Here is a 21,925-nt window from a genome sequence, read left to right as displayed (position 1 = left end):
GATAAGCACTTTATTATTAAATAACCGTTAGGCATTTTAATTCCACTTTTCACAGGTGTTCTTCATAATTATTAATTATTGAAAATAAAAACCTTTCCAATCAAATAATGCGATGAGGAAAAGGAGAACAACGAGATCGCAACAGGCGGATTCGAACTCGGGTCGATCGCTTCAAAAGTACAGCTTGAATTCGCCTTACTCCTTACGCCACTGTGGATAAACAGATTATTTGTTCACCTCAACCAAACTTTAGTGTGTGGAGATAGTTTGGCAGGGGCAATGATGCCTTTTTAGGCAATGGTCTCATGAGGTGGAGCAAAAAGAAAAGCGCCTATTGGATGTACAGCGATAAAAATAAAATAAAATAAAAAGTGAGGTTTTACATTGAATTAGTCAGATGCAGCTGCATCTCAACTTTATTGCATATTCAATAAAGTAAAATCTTCTGAGAACTGGAACTTCGACTTCGAGCTTTTTTTGAGACCAGAACTGAAGAGTCAAAGACAGCGAATTTGCCACGACAATGGAAATTCCAATATTTACTGTTGATGCTTTTACCAATGTACCTTTCAAAGGTAATCCTGCTGCAGTATGTCTTATAGAGAAGGTAAGTAGCTATTACACTATCCCAAGACAGGCTTCTAAATACGTCCGCGTATAGATTAGTTATGGTAATAAAATGTAAATGTGTTTGCGCGTTACAATGTTATAAAATGTTTCTCTGTAGGAGCTGCAAGATGATCTTTACCAAAGCATTGCTGCAGAGATGAATTTATCAGACACCGCTTTCATCACAAAACAGAATTCTGTGGATTTTACCTCAGGTATTCTGCTGCTGAGATGCATCTTGAAATAATCAAACAACTCTTATTTACATTTTGGATTTGATGTATTTTGAAAGGGGCAAGGTTTGGGTTACGCTGGTTTACCCCCAAAAGTGAGTATCCACTATGTGGACATGCAACACTGGCCTCAGCAGCAGTGCTCTTTTACCTTAAAAGTAAGAAACGCTCATTCTGACATTAATCTTTTACCAAAAACAATGGACTGGTGACCATTCTAAAAGCACAGTATCCTCACACAGAGAATGTCAATCCTGTTGTGGTGTTTGAGACTATGAGTGGGGAGCTTATTGTGCGCCAGCATGAAGAATCTCTAATAATGGACTTCCCCTTAAACAAACCAGAGCCCCAGGTATGACCAAAAGACACTTTGTGGACACTTTCTTCAACAAAACCAAATTGGACTCAATCAAGTGGTTGCTTTTGGTCTGAATTTGAGTTTTGGATGTTTCATTTGCAGGACCAATATGAAATCAAGGACCTTTTGAAGGTAACCCTGCCAGTTTTATTTCTGTTTTTAGAATGACACTAGCAGAAACTATTTTGTGTCACCATTTTGCCTTACGTTTTCAGGCTGCTGTTGGAGACTTACCCATTCAGGATGTGTGCTACAATCCAGCCATAAAAAATCTAATGATTCGTCTAGCTGACACATGCAACAGGTTCTGCTGGACATTTCTGAAATTAACAAAGAAAATGACAACGATAATGGCAATGTATTTTTATGCATTAAATGTGAAAACAGCTTTGCTTAGAAAAAGGAATAATCTATTTGAAATTCTATGTGAAGTATGCTTCTGTATGCTAAATTCTGCAGTGTTGTTAATTCTTTATTGTTGGCAGGTCTGATCTTATGTCTTTGAGGCCAGAGGCAGAGACTCTTGTGAGAAATGAGACCACTGGTAAGATTAAAAGTCTCATCGTTACGTTGAAAGGAACACAGACCACTCAGTCTGGATATGACTTCTACTCCCGTGTCTTCTCACCCTGGGTTGGCGTCCCTGAAGATCCAGTCACTGGTGAGCAGAACATTAGAAATGTTTACAATGTAAACTCGTAAGTATTACTAAGCCAATACTAATCAATGCAAATCATACCACAACTTTATTTCTAAAAGGGTCTGCACATACAGTCCTTGCTGGCTATTGGTCTGAGAAGTTGGAGAAAAAGAAAATGATGGGTAACAGCCTCCTTTTCCTTCATGTCATGTCATCACAAACACTGGAATGAAAAAAAAAAGAATATAAGTTACTCTAACATTAAAGCTACACTGTGTAATTTTTTAAGTTGATTCTTAGCAAAAAACACTTTGTTCTTTCAAAATGATATGTGCTCATTTATGTGTAATTACTTCCACCAACTAATCAAGTATTAGAATCTGCCATTTAGAATACATACGAGCGAGTCGCTCGAATGGCGGCAGCCATGTTGTGCCTCCATCTTGAAAATACATTAGCCAAAGAGGGACATACCTGGAAATTCAAGCTTCGCCTTTCGCGCTTTTACACTCAGTCGCACCGTGACGAATGCGAGGGGGAGATTACTCACGACTGGAATAATACGGCCACCGTAGGAGTTAAAACGCCATCGGAATGGGAGGGGCTAGAAAGTAATATTCAGTTGGTAGTCATATACAATTTCACCGCTAGATGGGAGAAAATCCTACACAGTGTAGCTTTAACAAAACAAGTTGCTCAGATTAAGACATTTATTTCCTCTATATTTGTTTTTTAGCTTACCAGTGTTCCAGTCGTGGTGGCGAGGTAAAGCTGGAGATAAGAGATGACGGTCGAGTGGACATCATTGGTCAGGCGCAGATCATTCTTCAAGGAACTCTTAAAATCTAGACAAACTTGCACAACAGATTCATTGAATTTGCAGATAGTTTTGATGGAAATCAAGTGCATTAAATTTCCACTTTAGTTTATATTCTTGTGAAGGTGCATTCTAAGTTATGTGCCATTTAATCAAATTTATACAAAAGTTCGTTCTGGTTCTCAATTCTGATTGGCATTTTAAATTTTTTGTCTCTTATATTGTGCCCTTCTTTATGTGTCAAGGAATCTGCTTGCTCAACACAGTCTTTCTGCTGCTGATCTGGGTGACATTTCTGACATAGGATGTTTAAGTGCACACATCACATGTACATCAAATATTCTATTTATAACAAAATTATGAGTTGTCATGATTTTGGGAATTATATCTTTTCTGAAACCATGACTTTTTTTTTTTATTATTCAAATTATTCATAAATGAAATGGAAAAACTCAACCTTGTCACAAGTTTACAACCCTGAAACAATGAGAAATACATATTATGTGACGGGTTTGAGTGTGACGGGATTGAGTTTTTTTGCTCAAAATGGCCACTGCTCCTCCTGTAGTGTAGTAGGAGAGTACACCATATGGCAGCAATGTAATTAAAGTAATTAAAAAGTAATTACACTTATGAATAGTAAATAAAATAGCAATATATTCTATATACACTATGTAAAAATAGCAGTAGGCTATTTGTAATAAATGTGTAAATAGTAGTTAGATACTATTTGCATCTCAGTATTTTAGTATAACAGTATTGCAATAATATATTTATGTATTATAGTAAATTATTACATTTATTAAATTAAAGTAGCATTTATTTGCAAATAGCGATACATGTTTTATGTCATATTTATGTCATAAGCAATGAAAATATTTTGAGATGGGATTTAAAATGATTTACTGTCCAAATGACGTTGCTGCCACCTTGTGGTACAATATTGGATTTTACTGTGGAGTCAAGAATAAAACAGATAAAGTTTATAAAATGTATTTTATTTATTTCTCTGAATATCTGAACAGAATTCATATTTTACACAATATAATACAATGTTCCTACAATGAAAAAAAGGTCAAATGGGATAAGATTATTTTTTATGTCTTCAACTGCAGTTGATCTTGGAAGAATCTTTAAACCATGCATGTGTGTGTGTGTGTATTAATTTATTTGTCACTGTTATCTAAACAAGTAGTTTTTTTTGAAGAATGCTCAAAGAATATAACATTATGAATTTCTTCTTTTTAAGAGCCCTGATACAGGCTTTATTAAATGAAAACACACACACACAAAACATTCTGACATAATAAATAAAGGGTTTCGGCAGGTGTTATGAAGGTAAATTTAAAACTTAAACTTAAATTATATTAAACTGACTTAAAAAATAGTTGAATCTTGTATAACATAAAAAAAGTTGAAAATTGCTTAACCTATTTTGATGAGTTGGAGTTGATGAGTTAGCAATGTAAAAACATATGTTGTCATAACTTATTAATCATAATTTTTTACAGTGTGGATTTAAAGATGTTTAGCTTTTTATTGGGAAAACAAGACAAAAATACTGAGGAAGATCAATTTTTTGCAATGAGTGCAAGATTTAATGCCATGACTTTATGGATTTTTTATGGATTGTTTGTTTGCCTTAATTTGTGCAAGGGTGAATTAAGACTTAATTCACAGAAACCCAATAAAGGGCTCATTTAAAAACAAAAACGAAATGTATTCCAGTTGACATGTTACACAACAAATGTAAAGCATGAGCAGTATTCCTAAAACAGCTGCTATGACTAAATCCACACATTAGATACAATAAACAGAATATTTTAAAGAATAATAAAGACATTATTATCTCTCTCAGCAAGGTTGCAACATAATTTGAAGACACTGAAAAGGGAGGAGAATTGATAAAACCAAAATATTTAACAAAGGTAGCCTAATATATGGATCAAAATCTGTGTGGGAAATTACTCCATGAAGGTTACAGCATGTCAACACAGAGATGGTAGCGATTAGGGCTGGGTATTGACCATAGACAGTATATAGGTATTGACTATGGTATTGACACTCCGATCTCGATTCAATTTAATTCGACTCCCTTGTTTATACGTCATCACGTACATCGCTGGAGCTTCGCTTAAACTTGCACGTCACATTAACGAGCGCCAAAGCGACATTGTTTGAAGTTCGTAATAAATTTGACGGCATTTGAAAGCTTGGACTTTGTTTCATATCAAAAGTAATGAAGCTTTTTCAATTTATTAGATGGGAGACGCGCTAAAAAGAACATTGATTGACATATTGTTCACGCATCAGCTGAAAACAGCATTCCCTAAAATATCGATTCTTGGGATTTATGAATCGATTAAAATCGAGAAATCAACTTTTTCAACCCAGCCCTAAGTAGCCTACCTATTGTAAACAGCACGAGTATAAGGCATCAGACAGACATGCAACCATGAATACTTCACAAACATGGGTCCTCTTGCCGCATATTACAACTTCTCTCTATTAAGGACACTTAAAAATGTAAGAAAGTCACCTGACCAACTGACTTGTTTGTGAATATAGATTGAGAGTTGATGACTGACTTTGTGAATGAATAACAATGGGTATCTTACAACATGTTACATGATCTGCTTTGATCATGAGCTAACCAAATCAAATTAAAATGTATTAAATATGTAAAGTTAGGCATTTCTTGGTGGGTATCCAGAAGCTTTTTTAATTTAGTTTTTCAGCCAATCACATCGCCTAATTCACAACCGCTATTAAACATCATGAATCAGAATTAGATCAAAGGTAAACATCAAAGCTCTGATAGAGGCTAAACAGCTTGAAAGGTGCACAACGACACCATGTTGGGAATCCCATTCCTTTCTGTGTGTGACACGAGTGAAAACATGGTTTCTGGATGTATGCACAGCTGAGCCTGACATTAAAAAACCCTCGTACATGACACAGACAGATGCCCTACGGCCAGATCCCTACAGGACTGAAACTACACACCATAAGAAATTAGTCCACTTTTGCTTTCAATCAGATAAAGACTTGACATAAAGCAGTTAGACAAAATAAAACAAAGTACATTATAAAATGGTCAGTTTAGGGTTGAACATTTTGGGGTTAGGTTATTATTATTATTTTTTCAAGATATTAATACTTTTATTCAGCAAGGATGCATTAAATTGCTCAAAAGTGACAGTAAAGACATTTATAATTTTACAAAAGTGTTTCATATAAATGCTGTTCTTTTGAACTTTCTATTCATCAAGAATCCTGAAATAAATGCATTGTTTTCCTATAAAACAAAATATTAAGAAGCACAATGTTTTCAACATTGATAATAAGAAATGCTTGAGCATCAAATCAGCATATTAAAATTATTTTCTGAAGGATCATGTGACGCTGAAGACTGGAGTAATGATGCTGAAAATTCAGCTTTACCATCACAGGAATAAATTACATTTTGAAATAAATTCAAATAGAAAGTTATTTTAAATTGTAATAACATTACACAATATTACTGTATTTTTGATCAAATACATGCAGCCTTGGTGAGCATAAGAGGCTTCTTTCAAAAACATTTTAAAAATCTTACTGACCCCTAACTTTTCAACGGTAGTGTAGTTACATAAAACACTGCAACTGTTTTAGGGTACGTTTTACAACAACAACTAAAAATGGAAAAGTTTTTCCTTTGCGTTTTTCACATACAGACAACAACGTTGTCAAAACAATCCCTGTTCACACAGATCTGCGAAAACGACTAAAAACGCTGTGTTCTGCTGCCAGGCCAGTAGTTGGCGATGTCACTTTGTAAAGAAAAACTACACGCCTATAAACTGAACACATAATATGCATGCGCATGACGTCTCCGCTTTAACAAATCTGTGTTTTTGTAGTTTAAAGCTGCAGTCCGTAGTTTTTCCTCTTTGTCGCCATCTCTGTTCGAAATCTGCAATTGCAGTTATTCGCGGAATTATCAACTTTACGTGGGTTGTGCCTCGGCACGGCACAGCGCGGATTAATCGAATGTTTTGAGGAGAATGTGCGGCTGTCAGTCACCGCGCCAGTGTGGATATTGTCATTCGCAATCACAGATTCTACTTTTTAGAAGTATGACCAACATAATAATTTTCACCGGAAAATGTCGTCTGAACAAGCCAGTAACATCCACTTTTGGTCTGACCAACTAAGGGGAAAAAAGCATTGCAGTAAATCGCGCCGATTAAATCTAACGATCGCTTATCACATCACGTCAAACCGTGCAAATTGTACTTTGTTTTCAAATTGTTAATGTTAACAACATCAGCATTGCGTGACTACATTTAATGCCCTTCCGATATTTATCCTTGTTTTCGCACGGGCCGGTTGCAGTCTCTTTTTTTCTGTAGCCACTCCAAAGTCCGAAGTCTTTTGCGTTTTACAACGGGTGAATCTCCAGATGTCACTGGTGATTGTTGTTTGAACCTTTCTGGATCCACCAATCAAATTGATGTTTAATTATATCAAGTGCTGTGAGAAAAGGCTATAAATCTCCACCTCCAACATCCTCACACGCACTATAGCCTACTAGCCGGGACACCTTCTTTATGTGTACAGATGAGACGTAATGACGCAAAGACATGCTCGAATTTCCCGCGGAAATCCACCAGTACCACTGGAGTTAAAAACATTATTACAAGCTTACTGTTTTGAATCGAGCTAAGGAAAGCAGATAGTTTTACACTGACTAACCAGCCAGTCAGTACATAACCATGTACTTGCTCAAAAAAACTATTTTGGATCATTTTTAACCCAAACAAAGTTACGGACTGCAGCTTTAAAAGGAGGTATCATTTTCAAAAACTTGCACTATGAAACCAGTTTTCAAATGCTTGCATTTTCAGGCCCTCAAAACGCTGTTGTCATGTAAACAAACAGCCAAAAAGCATAAAAAGTTTTCCGTTTTTAGCTGAAAAGGTGTCATGTTAACACCCTTTAGGGTTATGGTGAAAACAGAACACATCCCCTTTAACTGACTGGACATACTAACCCTGATCACGTGTCTGGAAGTGTTGCAATCTCAGTGATAATATACCCCCATAATGCCGTTCTACCCCTTTAATGAACTACAAAAACTGCAAATCTGTGCAAAAACCCTCTTTTTGTTTAATAACCAAAAATGTATGTAGCAGGATCGCTTCCTTTTAGCACATTTGAACAAAGCTGTAGCATAGAAAGACCCCATTCAGATATTCAAGATTCAGTTTGGTTAACAGGACTTCAGAGCTTTAAAAATCTCACAAAACAAGACACAAGGTGGTGCTGGGTGCAAGACGTAAGAGAACAAACAGAACAAACATTACAAAACAACAACTCTTCTATTGTAGTCGCCCCTAAAGCAGGATGACAGGACAGGAATTCTTCAGTTCCGGCTAGTCGAGGAGAAAGGCTCCGCTTTTTTTGGCCAAACCCACAAGTAGTGTGTGCAAGTCTGTGGAATGCAGGAACTTCATTTGCCAAGGATTGGTCATTTCCAGTCGGGTGGGTCGATGCTGCCAGATCGTAATGCTGGTGACAACACCGTGTGTTGTTGGTAGCGAGGAGACGGTCCTGTATTTGCATTCCACGCAAACACTTTTCAAGCAAAACCACACGGTCACTCCAACAAACTATGGTCAGGTTTCATGCTGAAGCAGCACTACTGGCCCCCGTTGTAAGCGTAGTCTGCCTTGTTGTGCATGATGAGTTTGTTGTCCACAAAGTAGAAGCTGTCTGATCTGGTCTCATACGGGTGTTCAATCATCAACCGTACTGCAGGAAACAAAGGAACGCCACTTTAACAAATGAAAACGAACATGCTATCCTCTATCTGAGCACTGGCAAGAGAGAAAGGTCTGAAATTTGATACAAGCCCGACAGGACAAGTGAGATGTCAGACAAAGTCAGGTCAATGTGTTACTTGTAAAGCAATTGGTTACTCTTTTGTATAAATTAATCATTATTTTTACTGGAAAACGAGACAAAATTACGAAGTAAAAAAATCTTTTAATCTGTTAAATTCAATAAAATAAAATTGCAGTAAAGTAAAACAAACCAAAAAACAAAAACATAAAACCAAACAAAACAGCACGCCTGGTTTAAGAACTAAAAGATCTGTTATATTCATTACAGGAGTGTAGAGTTACTTCAAATAGCAACCAGAACACTCACTGAGGTCATCTGGGAGCTGAGGAAACTCGTAAATATGTTCGCACGTGTTCCGACTGTTCGGGATACAGAAGCCGAAGTCAAAGTCGAAATTCTTCAGGAGGCGGTCTTGAAAATAATGCCTCTCAATCATTCTGAAATTGGTAACCGGTCGATCGCCAACTGTGAACTCCACACTGAGAGAGTGTGAAAGGAGATAAGAGACATTACATACCAATGCACAAGAGTATCAATCCATGCACTAAAAACCCATTCAGGTCAGTTTGTTTATTACTAAACAAGTGCTTTGTGTCATCCAATAACACTAAATTAAACAGATAACGTGACAATCGATTACACAGACTGAAGTTTGCTCATGTTTACTGCACAACTGAAAGAATTAACTGAGGCCAAATCATGATTTATTCATGATTTCTGTGGGATTTGGCTGATAACATTGCTCAAGTGTTGCAGCAGATGACACAAGCTCCTTTGTTTCAAAACATGAGCTGGTCAACTGGATTTCAGAGCTACTGAGGTTTGTTTACGCAGCAGAATGCACATGCCCGACAGACTTACGTGGCTCCGACTGTGCGTAACTTAAGGAATGCCGCTGTGAACTGGTATCGAACGAAACGCCCGGCACTGGTGTCAACATCTCCGTTTTCCTCATCCTCCTCATTAAGGTCTGAATGCAACAAGTTGAGAAAGAGTGTATGAGTCAGGGTTATTATAGTTAACTAAAACAAACAAAAACATTTTTTTTACTTGAATAAAAATAATTAATTTAAAATTATTTTATTTCAGCAAGTAGTCGTCAACATATTTTTTCATTTTCATTTAGGTTATGTTGAAGTACTAACTAAAACAAAACAAACAAATAAAATAAAAACTATATAGGCATATTTTAAAAAGTAAACAAAACTCCTAAAACTTTTAATTAAATTCAAATCAAACAGAATATATAAAATCTAATTCAAAATATGAACAAAACCTATAAAAATGTATCAATAATAATAAAATAATCAATAATTGACCAATCAATTTCTATTACTCTTCCAACTGTTCATGATTACGGCATAAGTATTTTCTTTAAATCATTTTATAGAGATTGCTTTATACTATTATACTTATTTATGAACAAAATTATGTAAAAAAAAAAAAAGAAAGGTTAAGAACTGAATGTGGCTCAATGGAGCCTCAGAAAGACAAATTGTCCTTGAATTTTGTTATTTAAATTGAGTTTATTATAGTTAACTAAAACTAAACCATAAAAAAATCATAATAATCATTACTTGAATTAAATTAAAATTATTTATTGCAGCTAGTAGTCAAGGCAACAATTCCTATTTTCATTTAGTTTATGTTTAAGTACTAAAATAAACTAAAATTTAATTTAAAAAAAAACTATATAGAAGTTAAAAAAGTAATAAAAATTACAACAAAAAAAATACTAAAACTTTAAAATAAATTAAAATGAAACAGAAAATATAAAATCTAAATCAAAATATTAACAAAACCTAAAATATATCACTGTGCAACACAACCTTTTTGACCAATGAAGTTCCATTACTTTTCCAGCTGTTCATGATTATTGCAAAAGTATTTAAAATAATTTTATAGAGATTGTTTTATGCTATTATACTTATTTATGAACAAAAAGTATTTATCAAAAAGGCTAAACAGGATAAGAACTGAATGTAGCTCAATGGAGGCTCAGAAAGCCAAATTGTCCATACAGAGCTACATAAATTCCAATGAACATGACATGAGAAAATTCCCTCATATTTCAATAACCGTGACAGCAGAAACCTCTAAATAGATTTGATACCATAGAAGTTGTGGTGTAACACAAGTAGCGGCAGATCTTTTCCTCTATATTTTGATATACATATGCATTATTGAAAAAGAAAAGAAAATCGTAGGTTGTGGCTCTCTATCCATCGGTTGTTGATTGGATGGAGGCAAATCTGAATACGAGCTCGAGGTCAACTGTAATTAAAGCACAAATGATTTGAGAAGTCCAACATACAACAACAAGTCTGTCGTTTTACTGTAAGATCCAGTTATGGCACTGTCTATTATTAAAAATAATGATGTCAAAAGAAAGAAAAAAAAACTCACTTACGTTACAAGTAATAAAGTAAGTTAGGCCTATGTTAAAAGAACCATTGTGTGGTGTCATCTATTAGTTTAACTTGAGGACAAACAAAGGAAACATACCACAGTGTGGCGGTTTGGCAATCTCAAAAAGGACTGTCCCCGTTTCCAGGTCTCTGATCTTAAAGCGTGTGAAATCAATGTTGTAGATGTTGTCCTCTAGTTTACAAAGATAGTCTGTGGAGAGAAAATGTGGCATGTACTTCAGTAATACATGGGAGGAACATAGTATATACTAGTAATCTCTGAATAAGAGACTGAAACATGCAAGAATCTGTGCACTGAGAAAGCCATTTAGCAATAACGTTACTCTTAACATGATGCAGGATCCACAGTGCTTAATTGGCCATGTTTAAAACAGACATTAAGTGCTCTCTGGAAACTCATTAAAATGTCTTGCATGGATTGGGCCTGTTACTATAAAGTAAGTAAACAAACACATGTAACGTTACTCAGAAGATGCTGTAACTCATAACACACGTTAAGTTACATTGAGAGCATCTGAAGAGTTGTGAGATGAAGCGGGTATCACAGCGCGGTCCCACAGCTCTTACCGCGAGTGACTGCGCGGAGTCCCAAAACTTCATCCGGAGTGATGTCTCTCCCCAGCGCCCGCAGCTCTTCCTCCGTTACAGGCCGTCGGTCCACTTGATTTCGTCGCGATTTTAGCCTTTTCAGAACGCCGCCTCCGGTTTTGCGTTCTCGGGAAACCGCCGCCGTTGAATCCGAGCCGTTAACGGCGGCGGCTGCCGTTTCGTTGCGGGAGCTCTGACTGTTCATCTCTCTGAAATTTCACTTGGTGTAGCGTTGAAGCGCGAACTAGTCTGCGTCTCTGTACTGAACTCGACGCCCGCTAAATCAAAGATGGCGTATCGCGTCACTATGGAGAACCTACGCCGACAGGATTGCGCTCTGATTGGCTGAAGGCGTTCGAAAGTTGCTATGGTTACCGTAATTTCTGTTTGCGTTCTCAAGTCTCCCCCATCAGCGCACGTCAGTTTATTAAAAACAGTTTTGTGTTTAGAATGTTATTATTCTTCTGAGCCAGTGCAGCTATTTTTTAAACTATTATTTTATTTTAAGTATTCAGCCTCTATATACTTCTATCCATGTAATCTAGTTGTCTCTAAGCCCGTTATTATCATAGATTGGTTATTATGTCTTGTACATCTTGTTTTAATATGTTTGTTTTTTCTTACAAAAAAAAAAACAAAAAAACACCTAGTACATTTTTTCATTCATTTTATTTTTCTACATTTTTTTTTATTAATTGTTCGTTTCCTTTATATCTATTTTTACTAATTGTAACTTTTTTTGTAAATTAATTGTTCATTGATTAAGCGGCCTTTAGCTTTTCTTAAGGCTCTATTAGTAAAAACAAAAAAGTAATTGTTTGTTTATATTTTTTTAACTCATTGTAACTTTTTTTACAGTTTACATTTATTGTTCATTAATTAAGCAAACTCCAGCTTCTGGTAAAGGCACTATATTAGTAAAAAATAATGGTTTATTTTATATATATTGTTTACTAACTTATTTACTTTGATAATTATAAATTAATTGTTCATTAAGCAAGCAAACTTCAGCTTTTGGTAAGGCACAATATTAGTAAAAATACATTACAATTTCAATAATTATAGAATTAATTTATAATCTCAAGCTTAACTATAATTGTTAACTGACTTATTATGAATGAATGAAACAATGAAAATGACCTCATTAAAGATACCTTCAAGGCCAGTTAGATAAAATAGCACATTTATTAAAAAGAAACAGCAATAAATTGCAGTTCCCACTTCAGAAACCTCTAAAGACCGTGTGGGCGGGTAACTTTTCCAATACTATTTCACCAGTTCATGTTCTCTTCAGTTCTGAGGGACGAGGCTAAAGAGGGGACAGGTAGTTTAACATGACTAACATTATAAACACAGAAACTACATCCCTCATTAACGCAGCAGTTGATGTGGAGTGGATGGAGTAATACACATGAGCTCTTCATGAAGGAGGACACAATCAAAGGCCTCCATGTGGTCTTTGGCTATTGTCCAAGAAGTTGTGCATCTGTGCAGGAAAAACTGAACAACCTGTATTCCAGATGACAAAACGATGAAAAACTCAACAACCATGCAATAACTCAACCTACAGAAATAAAGATCAGAGCACAAAAATGGTAAAGCACACGAGGATGTATTCAAATTTAAGGCAACAAGGAATCAAAAGTACACAATGCATGACAAAAAGAAAAATTAAACAATCACACAAACAAACAAAAAAAATGCTTTTAAAACAACACCAGGCAGTGCAATAATTCACACTAGTAAAAACTCATCATAAAAAATACAAATAAATTCAAAAGATCCTGAGGAAATAAAAAAATCAACTACTTACTTCCTGGAAAATAAAGTCTTTCAATATTTTTAATATTCAACCCCTTTTGCTTAAATTATACAACATAAAAAAAAAAATCTGTAAATTAACAAACCTCAATACAATCCAAGCTCTTTCTGACGATCGGTCAGTGTGTCTGTGGATGCAAATTAAATCATTATCCACAACCAAAAACAATTTTTCAAGGCCAGTCTTCCACTCAGCCAGATATCTAAGAACCCAGAAACCCCAACAGTAATTATATGAAGAAAAAAAAAAGAAAAAAAAAATAAGAACAATATTCTGAGGAGAAAAAATAACCGTATGGCACAACAAACCAAGTACCTTATATACACATGCACCGTGTAAAAGTTTTTAAGAAAAGAAAATGACTTTGGCGACGATAAGCAATCAACTTTCTGCAACTCCGATAAATGAAAAAGTTGCCTCGATGTTTTAATGATTGTGTCCTATTAAACCAAGGCAAAACCTGCCCTCTCATCCAACTCCTCTTGAGAAGGTGAAGGCCAAGATAAGTCACAAGTTCACACAAGAGACGGGGTCAAACGGACAGGCGGCGCTCGCACGTCAGACAGCACAGTGGCGTGAGCACTCGATTGTGGTCTGATGTTTCAGCAGTGTGAGAGTTGGTCTCTTGATAGCACATTAAATCACATTTTAAGGCAGGCTTGCTTGAGCGAAACAAAAAGGAGCATTTCGAAAAACAAATAAAGGGGGGGGGGGGGGGGGGGGGGGGAACAAAAAGCAGAGAGGGATGCAAACAGTCTAAAACAGCAAGACGTGACAAAACAATACCAATTACAGAATATGCTGAGAAAAAGAGCGATGGATGAGTTGGAACGCAAAAGTTCATTCAAATGAGTAGCTAAATGACAGCACTGAACTTCGCCACCTCGAGGACCCTTTCACAGTGTGTGGCAGGCATGTTTCTGCTGAATTCATCCGCCACAAGCATTCTGGTGGTTTTCTGTGAGCCGCTAATCCGAGTGTCTTTAGTGGTGTTGTTGAAAACGGCCTGTCTGGTTGAACCAAGAGAAAACTAACAGTGGCAAAAGCAAAGAACATCCTGACTAAAGCATCTATCGTTCGTTTCACCGTGTAATAGGTGACCGAGCCCTTGAAATGTCCATTAAGATGCCAATACTAAGATGCTATTCCAGACACATCATGTACCAATGAGAGATGAGAAAAAGGAATTTGACACTTTAAAATGCACATTAGTCCAATAATACAATCTTATAGTTTCTGGGACCCAAAGGCCAGGGTATTAAAGAGCCTCTGTTACGAACTCATGTTTCCACCTAGAAAGGGAAACAATTTTGCTCTCTTTTAATAACGAACGCATGCAGTTATTCAAGAGCAAAATGTCTCTGTAAATGGGAAAAAGAATAATTTATATCTCCTTTGTGCAGCTGGAGATTCAATATGTTTTGCTGTGGTCTGAAAATGTATGATATATTTGCTTTTCAAATTTTACAAACAATGAAAGAAGCTGCAGGAAATGAACGAGAGAAGCTTGTATGAGTGTGAGGGAAATAGAAACCACGGTCTCAAATCACTTAACAAAACAAAAAACGCTTTATGATTCGCCACTGAGGTTTAGATGCATTAACCAAATGATTGACAGTGTCAAAAAGGTTCTGAAAATTATTGTACCGTTTCTGCCTCCCACTAGAGCGACAGAAAAAAAAAAGAACGAATAAAAAAAAAAACAGCAGATCAACACCACAGCTGATCAGAAAAAAGCTCCTAGCCAATAACTTTCCACGAGTTGGGACACGTGATCTAGGAGTGTCCTCAACTTTTCCTCAGTATCTCTTGCTAGACCAGACAAACCAGTTTTGTAAAGTGGTTAGACCTGAGCGTGTATGTGCATTTAATCTGTACCTCTCGGATCTCCTCAAACTAAAATTGGTATTAAATGTGTACAAGCACAAACACACGCACAAAATTTCGTATTCGAAATCCATGTATTTTCAGGGTCACCTCTTTTTAAAAAACCAGCAATATCTGAAACCTCCTCGTTTCTGCACGTCCCTCGTCCGTTATTTGCTCGCTCTCTCTGTCTGTTGTGATGTCAGTCTATATTTCTGCCTGTCCCCACGGCTGTGCGCCCCTCCCCCCACCCCTCCACAGCCTGATGTCCGTCCTTTCTCCTCTCTCTCCCTCTTGTTCACTTGTTACCCTCAAAGGCGGCAGAGGCAGAAGAGGGTTGGGATGAAGACCCCGAACGCCACGAGTATAGGGAACATCAGGCTGCTGTTGTCAGCGGCGTACGGGTTGGGGGTGCGCGGCCCGGACCGAACCGGATTCTTTGGAGAGGTGGAGGCGCTCTTCTTTTCGCCTTCTACACCCTCCCCCTCCTCCTCTTCCTCCTCCTCTTCCTCTCTCTTTTCTAGTCCAGGATGTGGCTGTAGTTTTGGCACATCTGAGAAATAAACCAGAAGTTGTAATGAGAAAGTGCAAAAAAAGAAAGATAAAAAACAGCAGAATGGATACAACAGAGGTAGGGCCCTCTGAAATCGTTTTTTCCCCAAATTCCATTTCCCCCTCCCCAAATTCTGTTTTATTCCATTTTAATTTTATGAATTCCATTTTTTCCGCTTTGGTTAATGGTTAAACAAACATTTTCACTTGTGTTACACGTGTAAAAATCTAAAATGTTACACATCTAATTAATTAAAATAATGAAACTTATAATAAAAAAATATTTTAAGGGCCCTAGAATGAAATCAGTTTTATTTTCCCTCAAATTCTTCTTTATTTCTTTTTTTCCAAATTCCATGTTTTCTGTTATTTTCTGAATACTTTTTAATGGTTTGATTACATTTTAATCATCAAAAAGCATGTCTTATCAACAGAATTAATAAAAGTTTATTTAATAATTTATAAAAATTTGTACAGTGATAGGGCCCTATGAAATGTTATTAAAACATTGAAGAAAAATTATGAAAATCCTTGATAATAAGTAAATAAAATAAGTATGTGTAATATACAAAACAGGGGTACTCATTCATAAAGAGACATGCAGAACATGCCGACTTTATATTTATTTAGCAGCCTTTGCTCTTTAATATTAACAGACACTAGACCTATATATCGTGATTTAAGTGTGCAGCCCTTCTTTTGATTTATTAATCCAAAAGTTGCCAAATTCCATGACATTACACGTTATACAGCAAATTCCATCTGCGATTCTATCTGCACTTTCCACATTACGGATCTAAGAGCCCTATGAGATGGAAAACATGCAACCCAACCAATCCCAGGGGTTCCCCTTACCCTCTAGCTTGCCCTTCATCACATATAGTGCACATATCTTTGGGTTGTCATAGTAACCCTGCGGACACAAGAGATAGATAGATTAAGGTTCACAGTGCTTACAGTGGATGAATGCATGCAAACACATGGAGAAAATATGCAAATCAATTCTAGTATATTCTGTGTGGCGGTTGGCCTGCAGAGTTTCTAACAGTGAATAAAAGGCCGAAGCGTGCAAAAGGTCAGTTCTGCGGCTCTCTGCGCCATCGGTTGCGAACCTCAAAAACGGATACAAATACTATGCAACCGGATCAAAGTAGAATTCGCTGAACAGTTCGGACACAATTTGTCAAAGCACTGCAAACCGGCAGGTGCAAAAGCATCAAAATTATTCATTTTAAGAATGAGATGTTTTAACCGGTGACTGACAGATAAGCTAATGTGCGTCGCATCCTCATATCCATTAATGTCACCTTCCCTCTGGATTTCCGTCATGCTCAATGTGCACGGTTCCGCAGAGACTAATCGCTGACAGAAACCCCACAAGCCAAAACCATTTGTTGTTTACATAAGAAAAAAGGAGCTGCTTTGAAATAATCAATTAAATTACACTACTGGAACAAAAAAACGCTCCAAGAAACAATTCGTAGTGGCAGAATTAGTCTTCTTGGAAATGCTAAGCTTTCAGTGTGTATGACTGGATAACTTCATCACAATAATCAATCAATATTCCTTTAGTGAAAAAGAAAATAAATAACAGGGCTTATTTAATTGATCAATGTCAAGTTTATTCAATAAAAGATGGCTGCATTACTGTCACTGAAAGAGTTATGTTTGCTTTTAGGGATTTTACAACGCTGAAGCGGAAACCGTTGAGTAACTTGCATTCTGTTCATGTGAACAATATCTTGTTATTGGTAAATCTACACTACTATTCAAAGGTTTGGGGTCAGTCATTAAAAAAACTACTTTTATATAGCAAGGATGCATTAAACTGATCAAAAGTGACAGGCAAGAATTTCATATGAATGATGTCTATTTTTTTATATGCTGTTCTTTTGAACTTTCTATCCATCAAAGTATCCTGAACAAAATGTAGCCTGTTTGGCTCAGGCATTTCAGAATGATCAAACCAACATTTGAGATGCTGTGCGATGAAATTGGCCCCTGGTTAGTCCAGTCATCCAATCACATCCACTGTTGAGGTAAAGTCACATGAGTTTTCTGTCGTGCAACAAGGGATTTATTCGGTAAATGTGTTTCCACGATAGTTAATGCGCATCTGATTAAAAAAGTATCCGCCTCAACTGAGCGCATACGTTTTTTATGCGTATTTTTATAATTTATGCGCATCTTGGCATTTCCATCCAGCATTTTTAATGCAATATTCCAAAATGCACATAAAAAAAAAAACGCTGGATGGAAACATATCTAATGACACAGCAGCACTGGCTCGAAAGGGCAAGTCAAAGGATCGGTCAACCGGCTCAAAACTCTCTCACACTGACCAGCAGATGCATATAGGTAATAGAAAAATATAGGGTGACTCTTACCTTAACAAACTCTACCGTGAGTTTTCCATTAAAAGTGGAAACTTCACCGTGCACACTCAGTTTTCCTCTTTTTATCGAGAATGGCACTATTTCATCATGAGCCGTGCTGTGACCCACACGGTCAAAGATATCCAGATCCTTCACCACAACATGGCCATTTAAACGCACATCAAAAACCTGAGAAAAGCAAACAAAGGAGTTTCAAAAGACAATAAAAGAAAGGAGAACAGAGAAAGAGATGAGGGAAAACTATGAAATAGATACCTCGGAATATCATGAATTATTAATCATAACCAAGTTCAAATATCGACTACCGAGAGTGATTGTGTGCACCATGGATGCGAGCAAAAGTCACACCTTTTGTTGAGACTGAGCAAAGTAAACCTCAGCATATTTCATGACCAGTATGTAGTCTCCTTCTTCTCTGATGGGTACTTCATAACCAAATGTATCTTCGTTGTATCGTTCCGTCTGGTAGAGAATCTGATCCTCCGGGCTGGAGCGCAGGATAGGCAGACGGACACCATAGTCTGATGCTGGAGCGAGGTGGGAAAAAAAACACCAACAGAGCCAAATGGTGAGTTTGTGTGCAAGTGTTGTCCCATTTCTTGTTTCATAACACGCTGAGCAAATGTCAAACCAGATTAAGGATTTCATAAAGACGCCTCATTTTGTTCCAATATCTATTTGTAACCAACGACGAGCCGAGTGGAAAATTAAGTACCACGTTTATAATACTGGTCATTATCTGGTGACAATAATGCAATAATGTGAAATAGGACAAATAAACATGTCTTTACAGAGCTTTAAAATGCACTATACTGGCCCCGACATGTGTGCACTGCATTTCTCATCAGACTCAGGAAGTGACAGTCATCAAATTTCAAGTGACACAAACTTCCTAATATGATCAACAGCTCTAATAACAAACTACTATGAGTCAGATGAGCTGGCAACCAGTTCTTCTCTACATAATATAGTATGATTGACATTCTTATTACAATTTAAAATAATACTGTAATAAAACAAAACACAGTGCAACCGGAATACTTTTAATATTTTGTAATTCTTAAAGGGATAGTACACTCAAAATGACAGTTCTGTCATCATTTACACACCCTCAAGTTTACGAATCCACGTGATTTTATTTTTATCAGAGGAACACAAAAGATACCTCAGTCACCATTTACTTTTATCTTTTTCCTTCTAATGAAAGTGAACGTGGACTGAGACAAAAATCTTTGGAATAATAAATCTTTTTGTGCTCCATGGAAGAAAGAAAGCCATAAGGGTTTGGAATGACATGAGGGTGAGTAACGTTAAACGCGTGTGAAAAATAAGTAACCTTTAGCATACTACACTCAAATTTAAAAGAATATTCACTGAATTTAATGTTTTCAAACACTTCACCGCATGTTATTTACAAATTTAAGAAAATGTATTACAGCTATACACTCACCTTTCCCCAATTTTCCTTCCAGTGGATCTTTTTTGAAATTAATGCCGTGCACGTCAGTGTGCGCGTCCCCGCCGCAGTTCACAGCCCAGATGACTCGCTCGGCCAGACTCGGGGCCCCGCTCTCGGCCTGACACACTTCCACCAACAGCCACAAAGCTGCAAATACGAGCCGGGCAGCACAGCTCAATGTCACCCTCCTCATAGCCTGCAAGTACGAGAGGAAAAGTGAAAGAATGAAGAAAAGCAGAAGCGGGGAAAAGCGGTATGTAAGGAAGCCGGTGAAGTAGAACTGACACTCGCGTGCGCTTTTCACCCTGCGCTCGCCCTGGGGTGAACGTTCTTGTGAACGACAAGAACGCGGTGTTAAACGCAGGGTGAATGGCCATTTTTACACCTGGGTTCATTTTAAATGGAGTCAACATCACGTTTAACCCTGGGCTAGCCAGGTTAACATCTAATTATATTAACAATGGTGCACTGAGTAAAACGACTGTGTGCTAAAATGTGACAGCACGTTGTTTAGCAACAGACAACCAATCATAAACTGCCTCGCAGCTCAACTCATTAAATATTCAGACGCCTCGTTCAGTTGAAGAAACTTTCACGCACTGTTTAGTTTCATCATCCGAGAAAAATGTGAAATAGTGAGGAAAAACGGAATGAATAGACTTTTGTTTGTAATATTAAGCTTTTTTTTTTACGTGGCGACATTTACACAGATAAACGGGCAGTTAACTCGTGCACGTCTCGAGTTGAATGCGTCCAATCGGCTTTACCGACATCATGCATATGCAAATGAGAAGGTTAACCCAGGCTTTACAAATGTGCAGTGAGAAATATGAATATCTAGGATTAACACCAAAACCTAGCAGGGTGAAGAACAATGAACAGTGTGACCATTTGAAATTGATAACCTATGGTCCAGAATGGTTAACAATTTCATGTGTGAAAAGCCCAAAGCAATATAAGCCAATATTTATGTCACTCTTACTGTGCAGTCTGCGAAATACTCTCTGTAGTGGACGGCCGGCTCCGTTCAGATGCTTGGGTTGCTCGCTGTTGTTGAGCCGTCCAGATCGCCGTGCATTTACCTGCCTGATAGTCGAGTTTAGCTCTGGGTGGTTAGCTGGCTAACTGACTTCCCTCTTGCTCTGTCATCAGTGTGGCAGCTGTAGTCTGCAGGTATATTCCCTCACATCTGCACCCTTGTGTACGGCGTGTGCGCTCTTTCTCGTTTAATAGATGATCACACCGTGGTTATTCAACGCTTATATGCTGCTCAACACAGTTATTTTTGAGCTTTTTGCGCCTGAAATCACTGCAATTTCTGACCGGGAGGGCCGCGTCAGTACTGTGGGTATGTGTGCAGTCAGCAGCGCAGGTTGAAGGGATCGAACAGTAAGGAGAGGCAGACTAACTTGATAGTCAGTTTCCGGAGGGGGCGGGATTTCGCGAAGATCAGCCAATCACATAAAGCCGAGTAACAGGTTCTCCGACTTGATTTGCTTGTGATAGGAATAGGCTCGTAAAGTACGACAGATTCTGCCCAATCACAATCGATGGAAGTGTCTGGAACCAGCGAATCAAGTGTATCAACTTTCACTCACTTCCTCGCATAAATTAGCTGGCTTCAGTTCATTGGTAACATTGTACATACGCAGCGAAAGGTGGGCGGGATTAGGCAGAAAGAGAACGGAACTGGAGAATGAATTAAGTTTTATTTTAATGACCAACGTAAAGAAACAGAAAAGCAATGTTACCTTATTAATCTTTTATTACTTATAATTATTTATTAGTTCTTATATATTAATTGTATAATAACAACAATATTATATATCCAAAAATATTATTATTAGCCTACTGTTGCTGTTGGTTTGTGAAACAATATTTATTAAAAACACATTACTATGAAGGAAGTTTCACATTTGCCTTGCAGAATGTTTTATTCATTAAATTAATACAATAATATATTTCTTTATAAATTGCATTTATTTAAAACGCAAAAATAGGCTTCTTTTTTAAAATTTAGATGCATGCATTGTAAAACCGTCATGATGACAGTTGCGTGTCTTTTACCACACGGTGGCATATGGCATTATTTTTAGCTCTCCTGCTGCATTCACAATGAAAAAAGCAGGAAAAAATAAATTCTGTCCCGTTTTGGTCCGGAGGAAAAGCCCGTTGCCATGACAACACGTACAGTCTGTTCCAGCCGCTGGGAAAGTGATGCTCGTTGCTGAATGATTTGGAGAACAGCTGAGCAGACAGCAGCCAAA

General features: G+C 37.1%; 3 protein-coding genes across 3 annotated transcripts; 1 reads left to right on the top strand and 2 right to left on the bottom strand.

The window, feature by feature from the left end:
• The first annotated feature begins 307 nt into the window (after nucleotides 1–307).
• On the top strand, nucleotides 308–3,648 carry LOC311065964 (phenazine biosynthesis-like domain-containing protein 2). The gene is made up of 9 exons (XM_084086861.1): nucleotides 308–607; nucleotides 728–824; nucleotides 902–1,000; nucleotides 1,085–1,194; nucleotides 1,303–1,332; nucleotides 1,416–1,504; nucleotides 1,686–1,861; nucleotides 1,960–2,022; nucleotides 2,577–3,648. Exons 1-9 carry the CDS (start codon nucleotides 524–526, stop codon nucleotides 2,687–2,689), a joined length of 861 nt encoding a protein of 286 aa, XP_083942987.1. The 5' UTR covers nucleotides 308–523; the 3' UTR covers nucleotides 2,690–3,648.
• A 4,136-nt stretch (nucleotides 3,649–7,784) lies between these two features.
• unc119b (unc-119 lipid binding chaperone B) lies at nucleotides 7,785–11,886 on the bottom strand. The gene is made up of 5 exons (XM_084086862.1): nucleotides 11,543–11,886; nucleotides 11,052–11,165; nucleotides 9,408–9,516; nucleotides 8,853–9,025; nucleotides 7,785–8,453 (listed from the first exon to the last, which is right to left on the bottom strand). Exons 1-5 carry the CDS (start codon nucleotides 11,766–11,768, stop codon nucleotides 8,341–8,343), a joined length of 735 nt encoding a protein of 244 aa, XP_083942988.1. The 5' UTR covers nucleotides 11,769–11,886; the 3' UTR covers nucleotides 7,785–8,340.
• A 1,273-nt stretch (nucleotides 11,887–13,159) lies between these two features.
• Nucleotides 13,160–21,049, bottom strand: mlec (malectin). Its single transcript, XM_084086579.1, has 6 exons — nucleotides 20,641–21,049; nucleotides 19,650–19,854; nucleotides 18,548–18,726; nucleotides 18,191–18,367; nucleotides 16,659–16,716; nucleotides 13,160–15,804 (listed from the first exon to the last, which is right to left on the bottom strand). The coding sequence occupies exons 2-6, from the start codon at nucleotides 19,849–19,851 to the stop codon at nucleotides 15,563–15,565; spliced, it is 858 nt and encodes a 285-aa protein (XP_083942705.1). The 5' UTR covers nucleotides 19,852–19,854; nucleotides 20,641–21,049; the 3' UTR covers nucleotides 13,160–15,562.
• Between the last annotated feature and the right edge of the window lie 876 nt (nucleotides 21,050–21,925).

This window comes from Abramis brama (assembly GCF_963993115.1).
Source record: "Abramis brama genome assembly, chromosome: 16".
NCBI lineage: Eukaryota > Metazoa > Chordata > Actinopteri > Cypriniformes > Leuciscidae > Abramis > Abramis brama.
This window is presented reverse-complemented; position numbering and strand designations above follow the sequence as displayed.

Excerpts from the sequence above, each read along its gene's own strand:
- LOC311065964 (XM_084086861.1), top strand. The coding sequence starts at position 524 with ATGGAAATTCCAATATTTACTGTTGATGCTTTTACCAATGTACCTTTC. Across the intron at positions 608-727 it reads CAGTATGTCTTATAGAGAAG|GAGCTGCAAGATGATCTTTA; the intron begins GTAAGTAGCTAT and ends GTTTCTCTGTAG. Across the intron at positions 1,862-1,959 it reads CCCTGAAGATCCAGTCACTG|GGTCTGCACATACAGTCCTT; the intron begins GTGAGCAGAACA and ends TATTTCTAAAAG.
- unc119b (XM_084086862.1), bottom strand. The coding sequence starts at position 11,768 with ATGAACAGTCAGAGCTCCCGCAACGAAACGGCAGCCGCCGCCGTTAAC. Across the intron at positions 9,026-9,407 it reads TTACGCACAGTCGGAGCCAC|TGTGGAGTTCACAGTTGGCG; the intron begins GTAAGTCTGTCG and ends ACACTCTCTCAG. Across the intron at positions 8,454-8,852 it reads TCAGCTCCCAGATGACCTCA|TACGGTTGATGATTGAACAC; the intron begins GTGAGTGTTCTG and ends TGTTTCCTGCAG.
- mlec (XM_084086579.1), bottom strand. The coding sequence starts at position 19,851 with ATGAGGAGGGTGACATTGAGCTGTGCTGCCCGGCTCGTATTTGCAGCT. Across the intron at positions 18,727-19,649 it reads GGAAGGAAAATTGGGGAAAG|CATCAGACTATGGTGTCCGT; the intron begins GTGAGTGTATAG and ends ACCTCGCTCCAG. Across the intron at positions 18,368-18,547 it reads TTGCTCAGTCTCAACAAAAG|GTTTTTGATGTGCGTTTAAA; the intron begins GTGTGACTTTTG and ends TGCTTTTCTCAG.